Consider the following 12,104-nt stretch of genomic DNA (forward strand, 5'->3'; position numbering starts at 1 on the left):
TACCTTCTCCTGGCCTTCCTGGGCACTATACACATATAGTGTATAAACACACATATAGGCAATTACTCATACATGTGAAAAACAAAACAAAAAAACGAATACATAATGTGCCCTTCTGGTCTTCATGTGGTTGAGACAAAGTTTTACTAAGTAGGTTATACTTTCTGGAACTTATAACTTTGCCTCAGCTTCACAACTACTAAGGATTACAAGTATATGATGAAATATGCTGCTTAAAATATATTTTTTTGCTGCCATAATTCATACAGTAAATAAAACATCCTTGAATATGGTCCCAATCAAGTTTGTCACCAAAAAGCTGCTCTATCTTCAATGTTAATTTTCTCCTTAAAGAAGGCTATGTTACTACACTCAAATGCCCCATGTACATGAGAGTCATCTGCTAGGCTTCTAAGAACACAGGTGGCTAGAATCAGAAGCAGCAGATTTGGAGAGGACCCAGGTTTGAAGTGAGGCTGCTGATTCAGGCCGCCAGAAGAACCCCCACTATCAACTGCTCTCTGAACACAGGGCAATGAGAGAAGTAGGTAAAGATGAACTGTGTCCACAAGAGCAGGGAGGTGGGTGGCATGAGGTGGGACAGGGTAGGAATGTTTGCTATTTGGCTTGTTACTGACAATTATCCAGGGTGACAGAAATGTCACGGGAGGGTTACAAAAATAGGCAAACCAGGTAAGCTAGGCAAACAGGAACCCACCAATGTCCTGACATACAGGCCTTTTTACCTTTTGAAATACTCCACTTCCCGCTCGGTCTCATCCATATCCACACTGTCCAGGTCGATGTCTTTAGGCAGAAAAACATCATCTGTGAAGTGAAGGAAAGAAGATACCTCACATTATCAGAGTGGCCACCTCACCAGAATAAACACAGAGAGTAAGACAAGATTCTGCAAAAGACAGGAGGGCAGACTGCTCTTGTGCTTAGAGCTACTCACTCATGTGCTTAACAAAGCCATTACTACTTCAAGGTCCCATCAACAAGACTTGCTGGAGAGAACCCCAACTCAGAACTCAAGCCTTTCACATCAGAAGTGCAGTCCTGTAAGGCAGTGGTGGCGCACGCCTTTAACCCCAGCACTTGGGAGGCAGAGGCAGGCGGATTTCTGAGTTTGAGGCCAGCCTGGTCTACAGAGTGAGTTCCAGTATGGCCAGGGCTACACAGAGAAACCCTGTCTCAAAAAACAAAAAAACAAAAAGAAGTTCAGTCCTGATTTACTTTCCAGGGCACCAGAGGGTCATTAGTTGAGTGACATTCTACTTCCCAAAAATCTCAGCCCAGTATGAGAATTTCAACGTTTCTTCCTTGCTGTGTGCCAGGTCTGACTGGACACTAAGCCCCTCCCCCGAGCCTGGCTCCAAGTATGCAGTATCAATGAAGAAAAAAAAAAAAAGGGACATTTCCACAGTGGCATAATTAGGGCACATCTCACTTGCCGAACAGCAGCTGCCACTGTAGCAACTCGCATGACAAGAGTACCAAGGACTGGGAGTGTCCATTCTGAAAAGCAACAAAGTCCAGGACAGGGACTCTGGGTATCTAAACTCAAAAAGAAGGAAAGACAAGATTCAGAGGAAAGATAGCAATGATTCAGAGAAGGCTCTATATACCTGCACAGGGCCGCACTCCAGACCCTACATTTGAAGATTCAAGTAGTAGAAATAAAATGCAAAGAAAGAAGATGGTATGGCAGTGAACACCTGTAATTCTAGCCATTACAGCCTGGGTTACACAAAAGCCTATCTTGAGGGGGAGGGGAGAAGGAAAGACAAAACAGGGCTATTGCCAAGGTCTGACTACCTCAGCTGGATTCCGACAACAAATGCTGTAGGAGAGAACCAAGTCCTGTGAATTACCTACTGATCTCCATTCTTGCACTGTAGCATCCACATATACCCACACAACAAATGAGTAAATGTAAAAGGAATAATAATAATAATCAAAAGGAAAGACAAACACACATAAACACACAAACTGAGAAGCGTCTATAGATCTGGCCCTGTCAGGGGAAGGCAAAACAGTGACTGCAGGTGTGTGATGAGGCTTTCAGTCTCAGAGCAGGGGCAGTCATAACTGCACACATACACTGAGCACACCATTGCAGGTAGTAATGCTACAGTGTCTATCATAGACTTTCCAAAACAGAATTAGCAGTCTCAGGCTAAGAGTGTAGCTTAGTTTAGCACAGTGTTTGCCCAGCATGCATGAAACTCTGGGTTCAATCTTTAAAACTACATAGAAATTGCAGATGGTGGTACATCCCTGTAATCCCAGGACTCAGGAGGTGTAGGCAGAAGGATGACAAGTTCAAAGTCACTGTGAGATACATAGAAAGTTACTGGTCTGCTTGGGCTACATGAGACCCCTAGCTCAAAAATATAAAATAAATGAGTATTTATAAATCTTTAGTATAAAAAGCCATATTTAGGACTGAGAACAGTTTTTCCACAGAATATTAAAATGCAAATGTGACTTAAGAACTTTAAATCTAATGGAGCCAAAACATTCACTGCCAATGAGCAAGAATGTAGCAGATGAGAGGGGACATGTTGAGGCTATGTTCTACTTATCAGAGGACCAGAGCACTTAGACGAAGACCTGTCTCAAGCATTACCTAAAGATGCTGTATTCTGAAAAGACAGAAGCAATGGAAAATTAGCAAGATGAAGAGAAGGAACAGGAATAGCAAAGAAGAAAGAGTGGAATTGACTCAATGGCGGCTACAGAGGAAGGAGGAGGTATGGCGAATGCCCTGAAGGAAAATAAGGTAGGATGTGAGAAGGGATGACAGGAACTGGGCACTGGGGCACTGAAGTAGTAAGTCTAAAGCAATCTACCACAGTTGGCATATAGTTTGACTCCACAAAACCACACTAAGGCTTACCTCCTTATTTAAGTGCTAGAAGCTGGGGCCTAGAGGGCAGAGCCTCACAAATGACTCACAGGAGTCAGTTCTTTCTTTAAAGGCTCCAGATTATTTATATAGAGTGCATGTTCTGAGGGCTGGAGAGATGGCTCTTGTTGCTTTTCCAGGAGATGCCAGTTCAAATCCCCATCCACGTGTAGCAGCTCCCTTGAACTCTAGCTTCAAGGGATCCTATGCACTCTCTTTTGGCCTCTGTTGACACCAGCAGACAGACAGACAGACAGACACACACACACACACACACACACACCAAAACAAACAAACAAAAACAAAAAAGAAATGTATGTTCTAAAGGGCCATTACTCCATCTTCCTAAGAACACACCTGCTTTTCTTGGGACTTTTCTGCTCTCCCTGGAAGCAGCACAAGGCCTACAATAGATAAAGCGGTTTGATCTTGCACTTCTCAGCCTCCAGAACTATGAGTGAAACTAAACCTCTTTTTTATCAACAAATGACTCTGTCCCAGGTATTTTGTTATAGCAACAGAAAAAAAAAGATTAAGACACACACATATGTGTTCAAAACCTCAATTTTTCCTAAGTACCAAATATGTTTAGAAATAAAAGTGTTGAAGAAAATACTACAAAGAAAACAACAATACATACAAGACACTCAAAGTAATTATAAGATAGTGATAACATTGAGGGCAACTATAAAGTTATTATAATTATAACAATGTGAATGGCTTTAACTCACCAAAGAAAGCCTTTCTTTTCTCCTCTGACTCCAAGTCTTGACAGAGCCCCTATATATAATCTGGGCTAACCTTGAAGTTATGTGGTAGTGCATCCTGTAAATTCTACTTACTCAGGAGGTTGAGGCAGGAAGACTTCAATTTTGACACTAGCCTGTTTATCCATCCCACTCCATCCCCCCCCCCCAAAAAAAAGTGGAGATGCATCTTAGTGGCAGAGTACTTTCAGTAAAAGTAATTTATGTATCACAAGTAACATAAGATAGAAATACATCTGAACCTTAAGTTCACATGAGACATTCACAAAAGCTGACATACAATAGTTAGGACTGCAGGGCTCCCACAAAGACCAAGGTGCTATTGAGAGGTAACGAAAACTATGGAAGTGGGGACTCTAGGGAAGAATTTAAGTCACGGGGCGGGGCTGGGGAGGCATTCTTGAAAGAACAGTGGCTTTTTACTCCCAACTCCATCTCTCTTGCATCCCAGACATTTTAAGTTGAACTGATTTCTTCTGTCATTATGTGTTGCTACACCATAAAGCAATGGGGGTGACTAGAGGCTAAAATCATAAGAATTGAGAGCAAAATAAGTCTTCCCTCTTTAGAAGTTGATTATCTCAAGTATTCTGTTCTAACAGTACAAAGCTATGTTAGGTTGTAAGTGGAGAGAGCTGAACATTTCCAGAGAAAGAAATGTCCAAATATACTAAGGGGGGCGGGGACACCTAGAAATGAGCAACAATAGGCCTATCCACCTAGAAACTCAAGCTGCAAACATGCTACCTGATGAAAGGAAGAAAAAAAATCATAAACACACAAAGCCAACAAAATGGCAACCACAACATTTCTAAACAACCTAGTTGAAAAATCACCTGTGTCAGACCACAGTGCCAAATGTGGCAACACTAGAATGTGCTCCCAGAACTCAGGAGGAGGAGGAGGCAGCAAGCTAGAAGCCAGCTGGGTAACACACTAAGTGTACAGCAAGCTTGAGCTCCTGGTAAGACTTTGTCTCAGAAGATTCTTTGGGATACAATTAAAGTAATGATAGCAATTAGTGGAAAACTCCAAGTGTCAAACACTTTTATCAATAAAGGTGGAAGAAGGGTGAAAACAAATGAATATTCTTTTCTTTCTCTCTCTCTCTTTTTTTTGAGTCAGTCCTTCCACATATCTGTGGCTGTCCAAGAACTCACAAAGATGCACATCGTTTATGCCTCCAGAGTGGTAGGATTAAAAGCAAGCGCCACCATACCTGGTCCCAAATTAAATTTCTAAATCGAAAAGTTACACAATGAACAGCAAGGTACAAACAAACAAACAAAAAAACCAGAAAAATCACATGAAGAGATAAAGATACGAACAGAAAACTAAAAAAGAAAAAAGGGAAAAGGGAAAATCTGAGTTAAACAACAACAACAAAACCTAACAAAGGGCACAGATGATTAACTTAAGCAAAATCAAAATAAACAAATGTGGCAGGTCGCTTGTAAGGGCCACAGGAGTGCAATTTCAGCCTTGGCTATATAATATAGTATGGCCCACAAAAAAGCCTGTCCTGAGCAAGTACTCATATACTTTGCAGACAATGTATATAAAATTTGGAATTTACTAAAGAAAAGTAGTCCTCCAAAATTAACCTCATTACCTGAAGAAATATGAGAAAATTTCCACGGAAACAGACAGAATGCTATCAAACTTCTAAACCTTGACAGTTCCAATAGAGCCTGAGGTATTCCAGGACTGATTATGAGGATACTGAAAATGCTCTCTAATTCCTTTTATGAAGATTATTGATAGATAACCCCATTCTGCCCTGTGCAAATACAGCAAAGTAATTAAAAACAGCAACAAAAAGGAAAGTTACAAATCTATGAACATCAAGACAATATTAAGTAACAACAAATAGAACCTCAACCAAAGAATACAATAATTACCACAAGGCAAATGGTAATTATTACAGGAATTTAAGGTTGGTTTAATGTTGGGAAACTAAAACAATAACACTATTATAAATAGTTCTGAGGAGCAAAATCGTAATTCCCTCTGCAGGTGCAAACAAAATAAAACAAAACCCACCTTGATAAAATTCAATACCTACTCCTCATAAAGACATTCAAGAATGTAAAGAGTCGCCGGGCGGTGGTGGCGCACGCCTTTAATCCCAGCACTTGGGAGGCAGAGGCAGGCAGATTTCTGAGTTTGAGGACAGCCTGGTCTACAGAGTGAGTTCCAGGACAGCCGGGGATATAAAGAGAAACCCTGTCTCAAAAAACTAAAACCAAAAAAAACAAAATCACAAAAAGAATGTAAAGAGTCACTGACTGGCTCCTGTCCTAGCATTAGGTGGGATAGTGAAACCTCAGCCCTAGAGCCAGCATCTCAGTTAACAGGGAAACACTATAACCATTTCCAGCAGAATGTGATTTAGTAAGAGAAAACAACTAGAGATGCAAGTCTTGGGACAGAGTCTGTGTGTTGTGGTGTATACCTTTGATCCCAGTGCTAGGAAGGAAAAGGCAAGTAGATCTCTGTGAGTTTGAGGCTAGTCTGGTCTACAGAGTGAATTCCAGGGTAGCCAGAACTACATGAAATCTTGTCTCAATAACAGACAACAAAAACACAAACAAAACCCCCAAAGGCTGGAAAGACAGCTTAGTGACTAGAAGCACTGGCAACTGTTACAGAGTCCTAGCACCCTCATAGCAGCTCATCATCATCTGTAACTCTAGTTCCAAGGGAACCTAACACTCTTCTGACCTCCACAGGTATCAAGCACACACATGATACATAGACACACATACAGGCAAAACACCCATAAATGCAAAAAAACTAAAATCAAGCTGGGCATGGTCACATACAACTTTAATTTCAGCACTCAAGAGGGGAGGCAGAGGCAGGCAAATCTGAGGACAGCTAGAGAAAAAATCTCAAATTAATATAATGTAGAAATAAAAAAGGAGATGACACTGTAACAGAAATGAAAGACATTCAGAAAATCTTCTCCACCCTGAGACAGACTTTCTCTGTATAGTTCTAACTGTCCCAGAACTCATTTTGTAGACTAAGCTACCTCTGCCTCTTGAGTGCTGAGATTAAAGACATGAGCCTACACTACCACCACTCGGCTGAAATTCAGAAAAATCTTAAGGATATATATATATTCCACTAAATTAGAAAACGCAAAAGAAATGAATGGATTCCTAGATATGTACAACATGCCAAAACTAAAGAAATAATTCAAACATCTAAAACCAACCACAAGATTGAAACAGTAATAAAGTTCTTCACATTAGACAGATCCCAAAAATAAATGGATTCATACAGAACTCTATCCAGATTTCAAAGAACCAATGCCAATACCATTTTAATTATTCCATAAAATAAAAAAAGGCTTTTAAACACTTCTGATTCTAGTTTCACCTTGATACCAAGATCAGATAAAGATGTAACAACAATAACAAAAGAATCTTATAGGTAGAGGGGTGACATACACCTTTTAGTCCCTCCACTTGGTAGGCAGAGGTAGGTGGATCTCTGAGTTTAAGGTCAGTCTGGTCTACAGACTGAGTTCTAAGACAGCCAGGGCTACACACAAAACAACAACAACAACAACAACAACAACAACAGAAAAACCCTGTCTTGAAAATAAACAAACAAAAACCCAGAAACAAAATCAAACAAATCAAAAGAGACAATTGGAGGGGTAGGACTGATAATAACTAGTTGGTAGAGGAGTTACCTCCCAGGTTCAATCGTTACTACTGTATAAAACGGAAACAGCAGCAAACACCTATAATCTTAGGACTTAGGAAGTGGAACCAGGAGGATCAGAAGTACAAGGTCACCCTAAGCTCCACAAAGGAAGCTGGAGGCCTGTCACAAAACAAACAAACCAACCAAAAACAGAAGCAACATAAGAGACAGAGAGACAGACAGAGTGTGTGTGTGTGTGTGTGTAGGGGAAAAGCACATCAGTCACCCTGTCTACAGACACGTAGCTTTTCCAGTAAACTCCAGTGACTGACAAGACTTGAACAGCCAAGCAATTTAGTAAAATAAAAGATGTGAAGTTAGCACAAAAAAAAGTTTTATATAACCAACCAGTGAGGCTGCGTCATCTAATAAGAATGAATGCAATTTGAGTAACATATTTTTAAGAGTCAGATTTTAAAACTTAAAAAAAAAAACATATTACATTTAGTAATAATTCAATAAAATATGTCAAAATAGTATTTCAACATGTAACTATATATAAAATTTATTGTGGTAAAGGATGAAGCTCAGGAATACAGTGCTTTTCTGATATGATACAGACCTTGGGCTTCAACTCCAGCACTGGAAACTAAATATACGGAGATACTTCATCCATTTTAAAAATAAGTTCCAGAATACAGTATACACTTCCCAGTTACTCTTCCTTAGCCTACATCTCAAGTCACTGTAAGTCATACAAAAGAGCAGCAAAATACTAAGAACAACAACTAAGAGATTAGAGAAGCACCTATAAAACCTTGAAAATACAAAGACTTCAAAATAACAGTTGAGAGAAGGGAACACAGAAAAGGACACAGAGCCCAGAAACAGACCCAGGGCATACGAAAACCTGCTGCAGAGGGGCAGCACTATAGACCACAGGGGCAGGAAGAGCTTCCTCATAAATTTTTCAAGACAACTGTGTAACCATTTGGGAAAAGAGAAAAATAAACCTGCACTTCACCTCACATCCAAGAATAAACTCCAAACATGTTTAAGATCTACATGAGGGAAGGAAGAAGAAACCACACAAATACTAGAGAGAAATTTTGTATTCCTCCCTAACCTTGGTGTTAGAATAAGGTTAACAATTCTCAAACTCCAAAGGCAGTTTACAACGTAAGACTTACAATGTAAGACTGGTAAAATGACTATGTAAAAGCAAACAAGAAAACTTCCAAATGGGTCAAAAACCCAGTAAACCAAGTTCATAGGAAATTTAGGAACCAGGAGAAAATTTTGGCAGCATCAAACAGAGGTGAAAAACTCACATCATGCAAAAACTTCTTAAAAACCAAATAATAAAATTCTAGTTAAAAGAAAAAGAAAACCAACAAAACAAGAAAAAGGTCTGTGTTGGATAGTTTTGTATCAGCTTGATATAGGCTAGAGTCATTTTTGGAAGGACGAAATGATTGCCCCAGACTGGACTATGGGAAAGCATTTTCTTGATTGATGATTGCTGTGGAAGGGCCAAGTTCACTGCATGGACAGTGCTACCTTTGGGATGCTATTCCTGGATGCTATAAGAAAGCAAGCTCAGCAAGCCATGAAGAGTAAGCCAGGAAGCAGCATGTCCCCTTTATGTACAAAACAGGAGTTCATACTTCTCCAGAGTGTAAGAACAAAAAACTCTGCAACTACTTCAAGAATGTTAGAGACCTGCGTAAACCACTATGAGAACAAGTTCTTACTAATCAAGAATGTCTGAGAACACCAGTCATGCACTGGAATATCAAGGGAACTCACTGTGACACAGACATCAAAACACTAACTATAAGATACGAATCATCAACACAACTGTATTAGAAACAGGTGAATATAACCTCACCCAAAGATGACCCAGGACAGGAGGGATGTTACAGTGGCTACCTTCCTTATCCTCCAGTTATGTACCTGTGTTTTCAACTAACTACAAATCAATAAAACAAAACCATAGAAAAAATACTGTGCACTTTATATGTCTAAAATTATTTCAAAATAATAATATAAAAGCTACAAGTATTATTATTGTTGGAAGTCACAGATGAGCAACATCCCACCTGCAGGGGGCTGTAGAGAGCTCACACACACAGACCACCACCAGCTAAGGCTGGGAACAGTTCCCTTGTGCTCTTTATTTACCAATTGAACTGTTGGTTCTGTCTCCTTTCTTCTTTTTATTTTTCTTATTCTTGCCCTTGGGCTGAGGAGAACTGGCCAGAATCAGCCTGCCATTCTGCAGGAGCTGGCTGGGGGAGGGTGGCTCAGGAGTGACAGTGCTCAGCTTCTCCTCTTTGATGTGGCTCAGCTGCTTTTTGTTGTTGTTGTTGCTGTTGGTTTTCCTCTCCTCCCTCTTCTGCTCTGTCAGGAGAGCAAGGTCAACTACTTTAGGCTTCAACTCTGGCTGGGCCCGGGGTTTGAGCGGTACCTCTGTGGTTTTGGGAGGCTCTGTGGGCTTTCTGGCTGGCTCATTGCTGGTCTTGCTGGTTTGCTTTAACTTTTGCTTGCTATTTCCCTCCTTGTGATGATGCATCATGTCCAAGAGAAATGCAAGAGGCTCATGCTGCTTCCCATTGACTTCCTTGGGTAGCAGAAGCTTGGAGTCTCTGGGGTCTACAGAGTCTGTAGCATCTCCATTTGCTCCAGGCCCTGGCCTGGGCTCTGAGTGGTTCATGTGTATGGAAGGGGAGTGAGATGAGGTTTCTGGTTCTTCCGTTTGTTCTAATGAGCCATTGTGGATGTTTTCAGAGTTAGAGATAGACTCTGTTGCTGCCTGGAAATTTCTAGCAAGCATGTCCAACTTTGAACAGTCTTTACTTGGCCGATCCTTTTTCTTCTTTTTTGCTGCTCTTAACTTCTGAAGCTCCTGAAGCCGCTGAAATTCCTCCTTGAAACGCTGTTCCTCGTCTTCCTCTTCTTCCTCCTCCTCTTCTTCCCGCTGCTTTTGCTCCTCCTGATGATGCAGATGCTCCCGTGCCCTGGCCTCAGCTTCTAGGCGTGCCTTTTCTTCCAGCTACCAGTAACAAAAGAGAAGATGGCTTTAGACCATGGTAAGAACTACAAAACTTGATGGGGCAGCTAAGGTGGCTCAACAGGTAAATGCACTTCCCACCAAGCCTGGTGACTTGAATTTGATCCCCAAGAACCACACGGTGAAGAGCCATTCCATAAACATTGACCTCTAACTTACACACAAATTATGATGGTCCCCCTCCCCACACATATAAATGTAATTTTAAAAATTACTCTAAAAACTTGAGATATCGATCATATATTGAAAAAATAAACTTTGAAAGAGGCAGTAACAGCTAAAAACTTAAACATACCTATCTGTAATTATTTCACCCAAAAGAACTGCTAGATCTCATCTACCCACCAAAGCATACGCTTACTTTACTGGGAACAAGGTGGCTAATCTCTGACCAAGAAGTAGGTACCAGGAGCAGTCAGACCAGCAGTTGTGCTGTTTGTAGCACCCACAGAGCTGACCATCTCTTTGTACAGATGGCAAGGAATCAGCTTACTGATTGCATGATCACCTGACAAACTTAGCTGTCTAGGTGAGGGCTGGACCTGAAACAAGGACCTGCATAAATAAGACACAAACAAAACGTGTCCAAATATTTAAAAGTCCCTTCCCACACTACAGACAAAATTCTCAATACATGTTGAATTACACAAAAATAAAGGGCTTTCAGAAACATATCACATGGCAAAGTGGCCCCAATATATTTCTGCTTTCCAACTTGATGGAAAGAAGTTTCACCAAGTGAAGATTTCATTTTAGTAATGATTTTAGACCACAGATCAAGTCCTTTCACAGCCCCAAACTTGAGCAAATAGATGTCTACTTTTCATGACATGCTATGGTCTCTGGGGAGGTGAAAACTGTTCAGAAGTTTATACCAAGGACAGCTATCTAAGCTTACCCTTTATAATGTTGATGCTAGGAGCTGTCCTTCAAGTAGATGGGCCTGTGAGTCAGAACAAGAATGTGGGAAGTCTGTCTTGGAAAGGTCCCAGAGGGTCTATCTCTTATCAAAGTCAATCTCTCAGCTTTTAAACCTCAGAGTCCCATCTTCTCTGCATCACAAAATCTGTTCCTTCTTTCTCTTTGGAAGAAAGGTTCCTACAAAAGTGTTCATAGGCTCTGCTGTTCCATTGGTCAGACAGAACAGGCTGCACGAAAGCCTACTACAAACTCAATATTCTAGGAGAAGACAAAGTGATACAGCCATCTGAGACTAGCAGAACAGGCATGTCGTCACTCACCTTCCTCTGTTTGTGCCTTGCTCGCTTGGCTGCCCGACTACTACTAACTGGCTTGGCCTCTGAGCTGTTTATGAACTGTAACAAATCCTCCACTCTCCGATGGTCAACCACACCTTCCCGTTCTGAGATCTGCTCCATTTTCTTGGGTTGTTCTTCCTTCCTCTTAGTCAGCCGTAAACGAAGTTTTTCCCTCATTTCTGCATAATTTCTACTTGTTGGTGCAGCTGGAGGCTAAGGTAAAAATATAAATAAATTAGACCTCAAGTTTAACAACTTTGAATGTAACAAATTTCAGAACCTATCTCTAAAAATAACCCATTTTTCAAAAAAAAATTACTCACTTAATATATGCTTAAAACTTAATATATGCCTCTAGACCGATTATAATACTTAATATATACTTACATATAATCACTGTAAAAGAAAAATTAAGAAAATAACTTGACTGG

The 12,104-nt window shown here is 40.6% G+C and overlaps 1 protein-coding gene across 2 annotated transcripts in view; it reads right to left on the reverse strand.

The window, feature by feature from the left end:
- Fam193a (family with sequence similarity 193 member A) overlaps positions 1 to 12,104 on the reverse strand; it is an 81,045-nt gene that overhangs the window by 9,566 nt on the left and 59,375 nt on the right. For both annotated transcript variants that reach the window (XM_028758085.1, XM_028758084.1), the window contains exons 17-19: positions 11,656 to 11,886; positions 9,526 to 10,396; positions 747 to 828 (exon numbers count right to left, since the gene is read on the reverse strand). In XM_028758085.1, the coding sequence (XP_028613918.1) occupies positions 747 to 828; positions 9,526 to 10,396; positions 11,656 to 11,886 (1,184 nt within the window). The remainder of the gene's footprint in view (positions 1 to 746; positions 829 to 9,525; positions 10,397 to 11,655; positions 11,887 to 12,104) is intronic.

The sequence above is a fragment of the Grammomys surdaster genome, unplaced genomic scaffold, assembly GCF_004785775.1.
Source record: "Grammomys surdaster isolate TR1022 unplaced genomic scaffold, NIH_TR_1.0 126187, whole genome shotgun sequence".
In the NCBI taxonomy this organism is placed as follows: domain Eukaryota; kingdom Metazoa; phylum Chordata; class Mammalia; order Rodentia; family Muridae; genus Grammomys; species Grammomys surdaster.